The following is a 16,433-nucleotide window of genomic DNA, read 5'->3' as shown; positions in this document are numbered from 1 at the left end:
TTTCCTGAATCCAATCCATCTCATTACACATGGGGAGAAAATATGGATCAAACTCTCTTCTCCAACACCAGACTTTCTAAGTAGAAGATAAAATTCTCCATACCTCCTGTCCCTCTACCACTTAATAAAGAGAATGAAACTCTGACTCATGATACTCAAGGAAAATTGAAGAAGTGGCTGAAGGAAGTCTCAGTTTTGAAGATAGCAAGCAGCATGTGACTATGCAATGTGGCCATCTTTTAAGTTTAAAAACATGATAGCTACACAAACTGAATAATGAGAGTGAACATAATGGTTTGTCAGGTGGGGATCTTGGTTTGTACATACATCTAGGCTGCAATTTGGATTCCTTACAGCTAAGCGATTCCTTACTGAGATTCAAATCCAAGATTTATTAAAATAAAAATATTTGTGGCTGAAAAGATATCTGAAAGATTCATCATCACTTACTTTTACAAAAACAGGCATTAGCTCGCTATAGGTTGCATTCGTACTAAATGCATGACTCATTAAGCCAACACCGACCGCAAAGACGACAACCACTCATAAGGTAACACCTTCCTGTGCGTGGCTGGTTTTCAGAGCAGCTTCCATACTGGTTTTGCATCAGCAGGGCAGAATCATGTAAGAAAGCTGAGTGAGGCCTTCAGTGGGAATCACCTTAATTTATAAAATGGTCTTACAAATCTTTTCTGTCATCCAGCAAGGGTAGATAACAGACAGAGACTACAGAGCCTTACTGAGTACCTTTCTGGAATTGGCATAAAATTAATTATTACAAAAGCTTTCAGATTTATATGGAGTACTTTCAGTGGACTAATGAAAAGAATATCAATCCCACATTTTAGCAAATGAAATAATTTTAATTTTTAAATCCAGGTCAGTCAAATTGCTTGCATAAAAATCTGCTGTGGGTACAGCAGATCCTTGATCTTTAGACATCATTGTAATGAGCTTTCAATCATCTAAAAGGAACATATGTTGCTTCATACAGCTTAGACATAAAAAGGCACATAGCTTAGTTTTCACCTGGATTTTTTCCAGGATACAGGTATGCAACATACCATGAATGAGAGACCTACTTCACTTATCTACTTTGTATTTTATTGAAAATAAAATAACCTGTGCAATTCTCAGAGAGTGGAAGTTGGGACAGATTTTTAAGGAACAAGATGAAGTCTCAAATGCAGCTGGGATGAGTCATTTCTGTTCTTTGACTAGACTTGGCATCAATTTGCAATGATAACATAGGTGGGCTTTTAACTATTCCTACATGCATCCATAATCTGGCTGTGTTAAACTTTGCCTTTAGGACGTCATGCAAAGTAAATCCATTGGAAAACACAGAAGAGTTCATTTTTAAAGCTTTTGTGAAAAATAAATACAAGTAGTTCTTTTTGATAGGTCACTTCAGAGAAGAAATACATTCCACAGGAAAAAGAAAACAGTGAAATCCAAATGGATACAGTTTTAGTGAGACTATAAAGCAAGCTTGTGAGTTCGCTGCTAGGACACACAGCCTACAGTTCAAAACTATGCCTGCTTAGTTAAAATGTCATTCACTGTCCTCCATGATGCAAATTAATATTTCCCAGTGGATGGATGTTGCTGGGGGAAACTTGCCACAAGTAGCCTATTTGGTGCTGTTCTCCACAGAAAAGCCAAGCGGTTTAAATCAACTTCTTAAATAAATGACTGCTAGCGGTTGTGTTTTCCTAGAAGCCTAGGCGACCTGACACTATGTACCTTCCCACAACATCTCTCCTGATCTTCCCACACCGCGCTGCAAGCTCAGTCCAAAAATCCTATCAAATGGCAGATTGGTTATGATCTCAGCACATGTTTGCAGAATGACTTTCATTGTATCGTAGGTACCGTGATGCAAAGCCAAGCGTATTAATGCCATTCTTAAAATAAGCATCTGCAGATTTAATCACACACTGTACGTAACATGCACCCTATTCACATACTCTTTTAGTCGAGGGGTTAGATTCTCATCAGGACAAATATCTTCTGCTATGCCTCCATCTCTCTCTTTGTATGAGCATAACCCTTGGCAGCTCCACGTAAAGGTGCCAGCACAAGCAACTTGGGCGCTGGCACCCTTGCTTCTCTGAAAAACCACAGCAAACTGCAGTAAATGAGGCTTGGGTCCTTTCTTCCCCCGAGGAAGAAAGCTGTTGCTTTTTCATTTCTTCTTTTTTTGTTTTGTTTTGTTTAATCATTTGACATTTTAGACTATTTGGGATCTAGAGGGAGCTAGAGGGAACCAGAGAAGTTATGAAGGATGAAATGAAATCACAGAAGACTGAGAAATAAGCACCTGGAGGCTGCAGAGCGGAATTTTTAGTTCAACTCAAATATTTTTTTACCATTGATGCATAATCCTTCTGAGAAGTAAAAAGGAAAATAAATATCTGTGCACTTTTAGGCCTTCCTCATATGCCAAAGCAAGAAAAATGACACCGACTTTTTTTTTTTTTTAAATTTTATAAAAACATCAGTTATAAGACCACAGCTGCTAACAGTTCTGTGCCACCTAGAAAATGTGAGGAATGCTAGTCAGAAGTGTGTTCATAGGATGAAATGCATGCTGTATTCAGGTCAGATTTTTCACAGCATTAACAATATACAGTATGATTAAAAAATATTCAACTTTGCAATAACATTTATAATGTCAGATAACCCACATATCCAGTGAATTTAGATGTCTGTCCTGTAGGCAATCTGTATGGTATCAGCCAAGGATGCAGTGAGTTGGTTGCTTTTGCTGCTTTGGGTTAAATATGGAAAGACATAACTCCAGCACAGACAGGAAATAATGAAGTATTTTGTGTCAAGAGAAATAAAACCATAATGTCTCAGCAGGCAAATCCCTGGCAGCCTGAGGCAGTTTGATGTCTTGAGAAGAATAGGGTTGTGGCCCAAAGAGTCTGTGTGACTGTGCAGCCTTGAGAAGAGACACTGCCTCTTTGCAACAAACCAATTCCTCCATATGTCGAGTGTTTCTTGGTTTAATGAGGGTAATTTATTTTTACAGCCATACAAAAACCTACAGTGTCCACAAGATTTTAAAATATTCACATTTATGATGTCTTCGTCCTGCTCCTCTGTATTTCCCTTTTGCTTTACTCTTACAGTAGAAAGCCAGGCACACCCCAGGCACTATTTTTAAGAATTATTCCCAGTTCAAAAAAGGTACTTGTCTCTCTGGTCTTCCAGTCACTTCTTTCTCAGAACTAAGGGAGGTGTTTACCTACAACATACTTTTCCATGAATATATGACTGAGAACACTGGGGTTGCTTTTTCTCTTATTACAAGACTCCTACACAAGGCTTACGGCTTTGACAAAGTCAACCAGGAAAAGAAACAAAAATAACTTTCATAATGGTTGTTTAAAATGAAATTAAGTTTTATTCTTCTGATTTCTTTTTCTGAGAAGGAAGTTAACTTTAGCAGAAAAATATCAGTGAAATGTTTAAGGGGTTTTATGTTCAGTTCTATAGACTTAAAAACATTGAGTTCAGAGTTTCCCCTGTATTGCTGAAGTTTTTATTTTAAAGATATATTTAATAACATGTTTGCTTTAACCACAATTGCAAAGAAGTTTCTATAATTACACAATTTCTCATTCATGACTTCCTTATAAACTGAACACTGGAATTTAAGATGCTTGCTAGCTGTGCTTGAAGGTGAAGGTTTATTTTAAGCTTGAGCAAAGTGATTATACCCGAGCAAAGATTTTTGTGGAGATATGACCTTTTTACTGGTATAAATAAACACTTATCACTTAAGAAAAAAAGAAAGAAAAAAACCAATAAACCCACAGTGAATATTAGGCTAAGTCTGCTATTAACCCCAGCTGGCATTCCAGTCCTTCTCCTCGGTTTGGGAAAAGATGCCAATTGAAAATTTCCTCCAAAAAGACATACCCTTTGGTCTCTGCTAAATGTGTTTGCTGAACGTTAGAAAAATTAGGTTTTTAGCAGCATTTCTCATTCTGTTCAAGTGGACTGTGACTGAGAAATCTAGCAAGATATTAAATCATTTGCAAAGATACTTTGATTAAGGAAATCTACAGCAACACAACTTCCCTTAAATCCAACCAGACTCTTCCCTCCTCAAAAAACCCAAATGAACAAAATCAACTGAGCTTATTCCTCCTACCGAAAGCAGCTAACATAGTAAAATAGGTAAAATAGAGCTAAAATGCATTGCTTCTGTTCCCTTACGTACACCCACGCACGCGCACACATACGAACACAGAGCACGCAGTTTTACATGATCAAATGACATTTCTTCTAGAGGCTCCATCTCAATGTCCAGAAACACAAAAAGTATTTAAGCTGAAACATTTAATTTAAGTTAAAACATCTACATTATAACATCTGCGTGGTATATGAAAGGTTATTCTTTGGTGAGCAGTGGAAAAAGCAGAAGTCCTGCAGATCTAATAGTATGCGACTATGTAATTACAGACTGCCATAATGCCTGAGCGTGAAGCATTTGAATGCAAGTTACCCACGAGCCAGTCGAGGGAAGAGTTGAGACAATACTCATGGATCCCACCCTCTGGCTCCAAGCCCCCCCATCTCTCTATGGCCTACAGTGGCACTTGCTGCTACTGTGCCCCCTGTAACGATAAAGCTTAATGATGCTGAATACAGCCTCGTTGATTAGAGATGCAGGAAAAAAGACGGTAAACTACACTGTGCATGCGCACACACGCATTTTGGAAAACTGCAGGTGAACTAAATGTGCTTTTATGTCCACTCTTCTACTGAATTGCCAGCTCTTTCCCTAGACAACAAAGGTGTTAGAGCTCAAAGAGAAAGTGGAATGCAGTTCTAACATTAGGAAAGATACCTGTTTTTCCTCAGCCTCATTCCTGCAAATATGCTCTGCTGAAAGGTGCCAGAAGGTCAGCCTGAGGCAGATGGGAAACATTGTTTGGCAAAAATCACAGCAACTTAACCCAGCTTATGGTGAGTTGTATTAGGCAACCACAGCACTACAGATACCACAAGAAATGGCACCTAATTATACATTTTTGTACAGGGCCAAGATCATAAATGCACTGGCAGGCAAAAAATGTCTGGAGAGACCTGCATTTTGATCACAGTTTGTACTGTCCTTGCCCACAGCTGTTCATTGGTCAAATCTCCACAGGTACTAATATGCAGACACTCAAAAAGATGTACATTTAGATCATCTCCCTTCCAGAGTTGCTACATTTTTTCATTTAGGAAAGCATTTTAATTACTCAGCACAATGGTAATTCAGCTTCTATTCTATCTGACCTTTCACTGAGCCACCTGAGGAGGGAACTTACTTCCACAAAAGCCAAAATTTTGTCATCCACTGAGCTTGTAATGCATTAATTGACCATCACTGAAAAGATATGAAAATGCTCTCACCAGAACAGACATCTCCACAACATCTGATGGCTGAAGGTACTCTGGGTCTACTTTGGGCCAGGACTGATGCAGCACATCAACATCCCAGTGATGATGAGTACAAAGTTTATTCTGCATGTGTGCCAAACCTGGAAAATGAAACCAGTCAAACTTTCAGCTGTACTGTAACCAGAACATTCAATCTCTGGAATTTGTTTGTTAAATAAGATGAGAATAAAGTTGACTTTAAAAGTAAGTCCCTTAGGAGGAAATAATGTTGTTTAGATTAGCATACAGCACATTATAAACAGAAAGATACAAATCTTTGAAGCACTTGTTTTACACCATGTGTAGGGATGCTAACATGAACAATGTGGGCACATTCTAGGCTTGGATTAGCACTCCAAAACTTTGACAAAAACACAGAAGACTGTTGTTTATTATTTTAAATTGTAATATTGCAACACAAAGCTGACCTCTACTTCTAGAAGTCAATCTTAATACTGCGTTTTTTCAGTATCACCACCAGTTCGATTAAAATTTTACTAACAACTCAATCAAAATGATACACAAGTATGGCTTATTATTTTACCATCTGTAACATGCTAAATTTGCAAGCCAAGCTACTGGCAAGATTTTCTCATCTTTTGTGAAGTATCTATTTTCTCACAAATGAAAGGTGCTGTGTAAGAACACTTCGCACAGCTTGCTCTCCTTCTTAAAATACCTACATTTGGAAACGCTTTGTGCTTTGATTTTATTTTAAAAAACCCCTAAGATGGCTGTAAATGATCTTTTATTAAATAGGCTTTGGTCTCCCCAAGACAATTAATTCCTGATTTGTTTAAGTAATAGGGGAATAGGATGCAATTCACTCTGAAGCTGCATTCTTTAACTGAATAAAAGCTTCTGCATGGGATTTATAATGCTGTTTACTCCAGCTGTAAGACAAAATAAAAAGATTTCACTTAACAAAAGGCTGTCAATTATGATCAATATTGATGATGATTGCTCTTGTGATTCTCACAAAGCCAGGGGATTTTAAAATTAAAACATCCTTTGTGTATGAACTAGAATACGGACTAAAACTTTTTATAAGCACATGCCTCATCCAGAACTGCAAAATGTATCCGAAATCTCATCTGGTTTAGGGAAACTCCAGCAAAAGCATACAGAAAACTCATCAACACAAGATTCACTGTTCAGATTGAGGTACATGAAGCTGTTCAAAACACAGCACAACCACAGACACAGGAGCAAAACCAATCCATAAATATTCATTAATACATACATGAATTTACCTAGCTGGATTGTTTAGACTAATACAGTGAATAACAACAGACAGAGACATAAAGAGAATGCAACTTCCTCCAGAAAAATCTGCCAGATTTTTGTCAGCGCTTTTTCAGACAAAGCACTTTGGTAAAATGACACACAGCCTTGCTATTTGCTGAATGATTCAGAAAGGGGCAGTGGGGTGGACCGGTGGGAGCTATTGCTAATGGCAAGCAGGAATGTGCACATTTCCTAAGAATAACAACTAGGCCACAATCTGATTAGGTAAATAAGATAGGTGTTGATTAAAACACTTTAAGGGATCTGGATTTGTGTATTTTTTTCCTCTTGTGACAGTAGCTTAAAAACTGAAAGAGGAAAAGATAGGAACTTAAGCAGAAAAAAAAAATCTTTGCATTGGTGATTCACTATCACGTTGACTTAAAGACAACAGCTGCTAGATTCTTCCCTTTCTGGCTTTTGAACATCCACATGAGCTCATTTCTTTCCAACTGATCACATGCCTTGTGGCAGAAGCACGCATACGGGCCACTCCTTATTTTCCTGTTGAAGTGGATTCTTCAAACTATTTAAAAGCCACTTTCTGATAGAAGTCAAGAGTGTCTGTCTATGAAAGCAAAACCAGGGTCACTTTTAATCCCTGTGGAGGCTGCCAGTCCTAATAAACTTACTACTAAAAAAAAGTTAAAAGGTATTCTGAAGCAGATAAAGTGTGACTAAGAAAAATGTCTACCGTTTGATTAATTTTCTTCCTACAAAATAAGCTATGAGCTCATCCATATTAAAAAAAAAAAGTGCAAAAGTCAACAGAACTAGGTGCAGAAAGCAGAGTTTGACAGGAAACCAAAATGAAGGTTTTAGTTACATTGCCTGTTTGGCTTCCTGCCTTAATTCACATTTTCTGAGCTGTACAACACGGAAAATGCAATAATTTGGTTTGCATTTTGAAAATGCAACACACAAAACCAGAACCTTCATCACTATCATTCGAAATGGCAATGGTCCACTTCTCAGGACCTAAGCAGAACCCTCCTCCAGCTTTCCCACTTGATTCTGAGATGGTACACAAAAGTGCTGTTCAAGAAGTTAAGAACCAACAATTTCACAGACTTTTATTGTGAAGACATAAAAAACCTGATTTACTGTCTTATTGTACTGGAAAGCACCCAGTGAAGTGCACACTATGAAGCACTGTGTGTTTTCCTTTATATTTTTTAACGTATTTTGCTTTTATGGCTATAGATTCTCTTGCAGACATAGGACAGAAAGCCACCTGAGGACATTTTTACTTACTGTAAGCAGTTTACTTATATGTACACATCTGTACATCCATACAGGACAGGTCAAGGGCAACACTTGTGCTCAATCTGAAGCACTGATCCTGCAATTGGATCTGCTTCAATGGACTTTTACTGACTAGCAGGCTAATACTAAAACAAGATTTCCCTAACGAGTAACTCACAGCATTGGAGCCCAAGTTAAAACACCAAGTTAAATGTGTATTGCTGGAGTGTGTCCAGAGAAGGGCAACGAAGCTGGTGAAGGGTCTGGAGCACAAGTCTTATGAGGAGCAGCTGAGGGAACTGGGGGTGTTTAGCCTGGAGAAGAGGAGGATGAGGGAAGATCTTATTGCTCTCTACAACTACCTGAAAGGAGGTTGTAGTGAGGCAGGTGTTGGTCTCTTCTCCCAAGTTACTAGTGATAGAATGAGAGGAAACATCTTCAAGCTGCATTAGGGGAGGTTCAGATCGGATATTAGAAAAAATTTCTTTCCTAAAAGAGTGGTCAGACTTTGGAACGGGCTGCCCAGAGAGGTGGTGGAGTCACCATTCCTAGAGGTATTTAAAGAAACGTGTAGATGTGGCACTTCAGGGCATGGTTTAGGAGACATGGTAGTGTTGTGTTGATGGTTAGACTTCCTGATCCTAGAGGTCTTTTCCAACCTTAATGATTCTATGAGTGAGTTGAGAGAAGAAGGGGACAAGTCTAACAATGTTTCAGCTCATGGCAATGTTTTATTAGCATCACATTAGTATTTCATAAGTGTAATACTTCCCCTAAGGTGTTATTTGGGGGGAAAGAGCAGATTCTCATTTTAAAGAGATTTAAGAAGGAAGATGTGGAAGCAATTGTGTATCAGCAAAGTAAATCAGGACAGCAAGGTAAATTAGGACAGCAAGGTAATTCTAGTCTTACAGGAAAAAAATTATTTGTAAAATTCCAGCAATAGTCCAGCTAGGTTGACCCAATGTTATGTAGGCAAGAGAAAAAGATGTAATTATGGAGTAAACTGAGTTAAGAGCTGGCATGGGACAAGAGCCAGCACAGTGAGGTTAACAAAGCAGAAAAGGCAAGGAGGATGGAAGGCTTAATGGGTGATAAAAGGAAGTTAATGAAGGCCTCTGAAGCAACGCCAAGTATCAGCATTTAGGACTAGGGATTTTCTAACAGGACATACAAGAAGATCAGAGCAGGCAGTATAAGGTGACTATAAAGATGCATTATCCAAATGCCGATAACTTTTGGATTTAGCTAACTCAAAACAATAGAAATCTGTGTTGAGTAAAAACCCACCACACTAGCACACAAGCAGATAAAGTTTTTAAAAAGCTCAGAGCAGGAGTGTGTAAGGCAAAGTGGAGATGCATTCTGTGTGAGTGTATTACTGGCCTCTGCAGCCTCTTCCAAGCACAAGATTGTTACCATGTTACTTTGTTCTTGATAGGCTTTTTAACTATTCAATGAATCTTCCTATTCGACAGATTCGGGCAGGTTGTGTATCCAAAATACTGTTCTGCAGTCCAGGAGGACGATGTCTCTCAGTCGTATGTGAAATAGTCTCCAATCTCAAAGAAATTATAGCAATACAATAACAGCTGTTTCCAGACAGCTCTGAGAAAAACTGTACTGTACTGTTGGTAGAGTAGTACAGAAATGGGCGAAGTCAAGAAAATCCAAATTTACTCAATTCAGTGCTAGGGAATTCATTTTATACGTTCCCCAGTGACAGATGTGGAACACCAAGGAGGGTTGTAAAAAGCCTGGGTTACTAAAAACTAACTCTAGAGCATGTTTCCAATTCAGCAAACTCCACGTGAATCCTTTTAACATTCTGAAAATGCTCTGTCTTCTTCCATTTGTACAGACTTACTATCCTTCACTTTGGGTTATTACTCCTGGATGAGAAAAATATTTTTAATTCCAAATAGTGTTTCTTCTTGGATTTGTGAAGGGGGATTTCTGCATTCAGATTTCCAATTAAAATCTGCAGCATGAATTAGCTTCTATTCAGCTCTGTTCTTTACAGAAGCCTTCTTGAGCAAGGACTGAATTCAGAAGAAGAGATTCTTGCAATAGAGCTATTGTAATGGCAGTTAAAATGTTGCTAAGACAATTATACATTACAAATTCCAATAATTAGGTTTCATTTCAATACATCTTAAGATGTGTTTATCATCAGTGTATATCTTTCATGTGCCATCTCTAATAAAAATTTAACAATTCACAATAAGCAGTTTCATATCCTTGTCTGGACAGCGAAATACTGTACTACTACAAACAAACTAAAAAAAAAATATGTCTCAAATGGTGTTTGTATATTCCTCAGACACAAGGTTTCAGGAAGGAAACAGATTTCCTCATCCTGTTAGTGTTCATAAACTGCCAAGATATCAGCCGGATGAACTCTTCCCACACTGAGGGGCTACAGTCGCTTTTTACACTATTAATCGAGAAACCCCAGTGTATTCACTGCACAATGAAGACCATTAGGTTGACACACCAAAATACTGAAAACTGTTCCTCCTCTAAGCAGGAGAAAGAACTACTTCACACACAAAATATCAAAGCACTGGGTTACTATTGTTCAGCATCTGAAAGGTGAGGCACTTATCAAATGGCATTCAAGCAGCTTTTCCCTTAACTCATTCTGGAAGTATTTACTGCCCATAATGAAGTATGCTCTTCAGTATCCAACTCACAAAAGCACCAAACTCTTCATTCCTACCTGATGCTTGAAAACAAGATGGTTACATACAAACTAAACCCCATGGGAGAGTAATTCTTCAGCTGCACAAGAACAAAAATTGCTCTATCTTGAATGTACCTAATTTTACTTTAATTGTACTTAAAAGTTGAACATTAGATCAGAAGCATCCTTAGGATTTCAAACAGGTTCTGAGTTTGCAAAGTTTATCAACAAACTACCAAATAAAACATAGTGGACTAAAAAGCTAAAATTCCAAACGAGCTCTGATGCAACTCCCCTGGAGCAGGATAGCATTATTACAATCAAAATTTCTTATACCACTGATGCTAGTCATTACTTAAAATGTCAAGCAAAGCATCTTTAATTAACACTCAAATTATCTTTGTAATTTTCCCAATATTTTTATTAGTTGGCAATCATTAAGATAGACTGATTTGCAGTTAAATCCAGCTGCAAAGAACTTTTTTGCTAATCAAGAGGAAACCTACATATATATTTATACACTTACCCAAGTTTTAATTTTACAGGCTATTGTATTAGAATACACTGATTTGCCTTTTTTTTATATTTCATTGTAAAGCATTTTTTTTTGCTATTTAAATATAAACGTATTCAGGATACAAGTATTTAAGAAAATGTTTTAGATACTTGAAATTTATCATACCAAGTTTTGCAGTTAAATGTGGGGTTTTTGAGCAAAGGAGACTATTTTATGTAATTACTGAATAAAACTAACAGTATCAGATATTTTTGGACAACAGATCATTCAAGATTTTAATGTTTATAGATGCTAGCCCCTTCTGCCTAGCTTTTTACTCCAAAACTAGAAAAGGTAATAAGGTTGGTTGATTTTTTTCAATTTCCAGCACACGTGTCATTTAAACTGAAAAAATACTATTTGCAACTGCAGAAAAGCTTCCAGTTGTCAGAAGTTATTAGCTCCACAAAGCCTCATTCCAGGTGCTTAGCCAGGAAGTTTTGTAGCTCCGTGGTTTAATTGTCTTCAAATCTTTGGCAGAATTAATATAATACAATACATTAAGTCAGGGTCTTATTGTAGGTTGTCATTATTACACATTTAGTTATAAATTCCATTCTAAATTCTTCTTAAATGTTTCTTGGTCATAATCAGTGATCAGCATAAAAGCATAAAAGGAGAGATTACAATGCAACAGTAGAAGTATTATTCATCCTGTGAAGCATAATGCAAACAGTCAAAATTAACGAGAATGCTCTTTTCTTCTCTCTCTCTTAGGGCTGTAGTAAAATTAATATCAGGCATATATGACTATGTAGTAAACTTTCTAATGAGAAACACTAATAAGAAAGCAAATCCTTTTTCTTCCACAAAAAAAAAAAAAGCTTAAATACACATGGAAGTGCAATGTGGTTCAGGGTTAACACAAGTTAACACAGGGTTAACACTGTTCCTATCAACCTTCCTATTCAACTGCAATATTATCTGTTTAACTACAGGGCTTCCAAATTTCCCAGTTTTATTTTCCCCTGTAGAAAGAAAAATGCTCCTTGTTTTAATCACTAAGCCAAACAAAATGTAAAGGCTGCATACAAGTTATTTTAGAATGAAATGTCAGTATTTAATTATAAATACATTGCTTATGCATTCTTTATTATTGGCATTACAATAGCAGACAGAGGCTTCTATCAAAGTGTGGAGGTCTGCTGCTATAGGTGCTATTTATAGAGCTAATAGTATACAAAGTCCTTTTCCTGACTAGTTTCCGAGAGAGGAAGCAGCACCATCCCTACATTTAGATGCAAAGCCAAGGTGCAAGAAGAGAGACTTACTCTGAGTGTGTATGGAGAACTAAAGCACAAAGAAAACTAAATAGAGTATTTAGAAAGCTTAATTTTTATACTGAAATTATTTAAAATAAGGAAGCATCATTACGTATGCATAATAAAGTTTAAGAAATTGGTTACACCAGAAGAACAATGAGACTTGATGGAACCAGAGTGCAATTCAGAACATTAATTTGGGCAATCTCTGTCTAGACTACAGTTGGACATCATGACCATTACTTCCATTTAAGTATAATTTCAATTGATGGTACTTCATAGTGTAAGAGAATACTGACCAGAAGTAGCTGTCTCCAAATGGATCATGTCTGATGCCACTCTTTATTCTAAATAATTCAGCTTTTATTAAGACAGCTTAAAAACACTGTAAATGGAAACACAAAAAAACCCACTCTCCCTAATATATCTTGCTGTTTCCAGAGTCTCTGCCCCTATGCTATTGCTTTGAACAGGAGCAGACTTTCTTTGGCAGTGAATGTTATGCCATGCACAGCTCTGAAGTAGAAGCAATTTAGTAGCTCCGCTCTGTAAACACTTGAATACACAAAATGTTAGGATGACTGTTGAAAATAAAGCTGTTAAAACAGAATCCAAAAGCTAACATTAGGTCTAAAACCACACAGCAATCTGTGGCCAGTCTTAATGCAGAATATATTCCTATCTTCCCACATACATCTTGGGACTTCTCCCAGTAAACCTTAAAAGCAACTGCTGAACTCTGGCATGCACATCCCTTATTTCACAGGCTTGAACTGCAGGAGCACCGTGCAACTTAGCCCACCTGGGATTCAGACTTCAAGGTTTACAATTGTGATAGATCTTAAAAAAAGATTTCCTGTCTACCATTCCTACTCTCTGTGAGAGGTTAATTTGCAGCATAACGTCCCTCAGTCTCTGGAGAATTTAACAAGAGTAGGATTTTTCCTGAAGACTCCTTTAGTCTTTTTAGTATACAGCCCTCTGACATGGCCCTCTCTGCCTGAATTCCTGAAAGAAAATATTTGTATTCCAAAGACTCTGAAACAGTTGTTTGAATAAGGGCTGTTTCTATCCTCAGCTTCAGCTTTAAATACTACCATCCACATACAGGAGCAGCTAGCAGCTGACATACAAATTCCTCATGCAAGTCCTGTCTTGAACTTTTCCTCCTTCTCCCTTTCTCTGCCTAGCCTCAAGAAACCCACCCTTGTATGCACAGGGAAAGAAACTAAACACAGGCAGATATGGGAACACCACAAGGTCCAAGTTTGTTTAGGAATTATGACAGAAGGCGACAAGAGAGATGCAGAATTGAGGGATAAATGACACATGTCTTATGTTAACTTTTTGTCTTTTTTCCTGCAACATCAGTAAAAAGCGTGTTTCTAGAAATACCTTTCCACATCTCTGATGCAATGTGCGGAGCCATAGGTGCAACCATGATGCAGAGCGTAGCCAAGGCATCTTCAAATTCTGTGCTGTGGAGAATAAGAGGCTGAGAAGCTTGCTAAGCAAAAAGACAGAAGGAAAGAAAATAAATTGTTAATATAAATATTCTACGGTGTCAGGGAAAGTAGATTAAGAAGAAAATGCCTTAATAAAATAAAAAATCAACGTCTATGCTCAGGACAGCATAATTTCACAATAAGTTAGAAACTTATTAAAAGTTCTGGAGAATTAAAACCCAACTCTTGGTCACAGAGTGCTCTCTAAAACTTGGAAACTAATCCTGAAGGGGCTGATACAGACCTTTGGGGATCTGCTCTGGTACAGGAGTCTGAACACAGACCCATGTGGACCACACTGGCCCTCAAAAAAATTGAGTGCTGCCATTTCTAGAAGTGCAATCCTAGGTAAAATCAGAACTATTTGAGAAGCAGTGAAGTACTTGTCTAAAAGAGTCAAACTGCTGAATGCAGCATAATTTTTGTTGGGATAAGGTTCAGTTGTATGGGATCCTAGAATGGCTTAAGTAAAACTGAATTTAGTAACAAAGTGAGGTTTTAGAGCTGAAGGAAGGTTTGGGAATGAAAAGTGCAGCACAGCCTTTTAACAATTCGGTGTTCAGATTGCTTTTCAGCAAAAGGTGCCAGACTGACAAAATTTGAACCTTCATTCCTCTTTTATTGTATCTAAATAGAAAAGATGCAACACTAAAAGTAGTCGGATAAACTTTTCCTTACTTTGCCTCTGTTTTGACTCATAGAGATTACATCCCACAGTAAGTTCAGATTCTGCTTTTATTTTGTAATTCACCTCTCTAATGAAACAGCACAGAAGAATGTCAAAACACGTCAGCTTATGAGAATTATTTAGTGGGTGTGATGAACACCCACTCCTGTCTACTAGAAAATTGTCCAAACCCAGATCTTTGTTTGACACAGACCACAGAAGACCTGTCAGATGGCATCTTCTTATCACTGATACTAATGAGGTCAGTGCAAAATAGATTTGACTAAGTTTTAGTAACTACTACCTTTTTTTCTATATTTAATTTTCATCCACCTCCCCACTTCCTTCTTTCAAATGGGACTGAAAGAGGAAGTTGTCAGCATGCTATACGGAAACTTGTTCTTGAAAGATACTGCACGGAGTTCTGTGGTCAAGAAATATGTCAGCAGTCAAACATCTGTGGGACCCTGATTTTTATTTCGTTATTTTTTTAACATTCACTTGTCACCATCCACCAGCCCAAAATGCATATGAATCACTGAGCTGGAGATAAAGAACTGTATGTCACATTCCTAACACCACACGGTATCCCAGACTTAAGTTGTTTCAGTGCAGCACTTCTGGACACCTTACTGATCATTTTGTTAAGTTCCTTGACTTTGCCAATAATGCCCTTGGAATCCATAAGATATAAAATGGAGTTTCAATAAATAAGTTGAAAAATAAAAATTTTTATTTGATTTCTGGTCCAGATCAGGTTACCATTATACGCCTGAAGGATTGCTCAACCAGATCCAAGAGCAGTAATAAAAATAATGACAACAGTTTATTGTATTTGATGTATCTCCACTGGCTGATAAACAACATAACCTAAATAAAAAATGCTGAAGACTTCAGTTATTTTTATGTTTGTTTTAGAAAGGTGAATTTGCAAACTCTATTACTAGCAGTCAGTTCAGTGTCTGAAGCTAAAGCTGTCTCTAAGGAATATAAGATTATGTGCGATTTTCCTTGTAAAGAATAACCCTTTCCTTTAAATCAGCATGTCTGGTAATTCTATAATGTACTACTATACCTAGCTACCTATGCAACTTGTTTTAAAAACAAAGAGAACAAAGAACAGAGCTGAACAAAACACATCCTTTTGAAATAACAGGACGCAGATGTAAACATTAGAACACAGGGGTTCTAATACCGTCAAGCTCATCCTACAAAACAATATATTTCAGGGTTACGGTAATACTAGAATGTACTGCTTTTGAACTGAATAATTCAATGAGGCTCTTGAGTTAGTAGCAATGTTGATGACAGTAAATGACTTAGAGAAAGCTGGACCTATAGTTCAGGCACCTCTTGCTTTGTATAAAGACTTACAGGAACAGAGTCTGAGAGAAAAATGCCTTCATTCATATCACATACTTACATGGAGTACGTTAGTGAGGCTCATCAATCGAGAAATAGCTGCATTGAACAAATAATCCTTCGTGAAGTACTCTGTTACCTTGTATTAAAAGAAAAGGTTTGTCAGTAATTACTTAAAATTCTCAAACATGGAATACTGGGCTTTAAAATGAAAAATAATTATTGCTAATCAATTTCAATTTGTGAAATATACCCATCTTACCTCTTCCATGAAAATCAGTTCAGTGTGCAAACATCATACATGGAATCACGTGTGGATGGGAAAATAATAATCATATAGAAATCCATTTAACTAGTTCCCCCCGTTTCAGAGTTTTGAAAGTTTCAATCAATGCCAATTAGAACTGTGTATTAGTAA

At 37.3% G+C, this 16,433-nt stretch overlaps 1 protein-coding gene across 2 annotated transcripts in view; it reads right to left on the bottom strand.

Annotated features, from left to right (window-relative positions):
* LARS2 (leucyl-tRNA synthetase 2, mitochondrial) overlaps window positions 1-16,433 on the bottom strand; it is a 93,981-nt gene that overhangs the window by 3,342 nt on the left and 74,206 nt on the right. For both annotated transcript variants that reach the window (XM_064444090.1, XM_064444091.1), the window contains 3 exons: window positions 16,077-16,154; window positions 13,877-13,988; window positions 5,419-5,546 (listed from right to left, as the gene is read on the bottom strand). In XM_064444090.1, the coding sequence (XP_064300160.1) occupies window positions 5,419-5,546; window positions 13,877-13,988; window positions 16,077-16,154 (318 nt within the window). The remainder of the gene's footprint in view (window positions 1-5,418; window positions 5,547-13,876; window positions 13,989-16,076; window positions 16,155-16,433) is intronic.

Source organism: Phalacrocorax carbo, chromosome 2, assembly GCF_963921805.1.
Source record: "Phalacrocorax carbo chromosome 2, bPhaCar2.1, whole genome shotgun sequence".
NCBI classification, from domain to species: Eukaryota; Metazoa; Chordata; class Aves; order Suliformes; family Phalacrocoracidae; genus Phalacrocorax; species Phalacrocorax carbo.
Note: the sequence above shows the minus strand (reverse complement) of the source record. Positions and strands in the feature narration are given on the sequence as shown.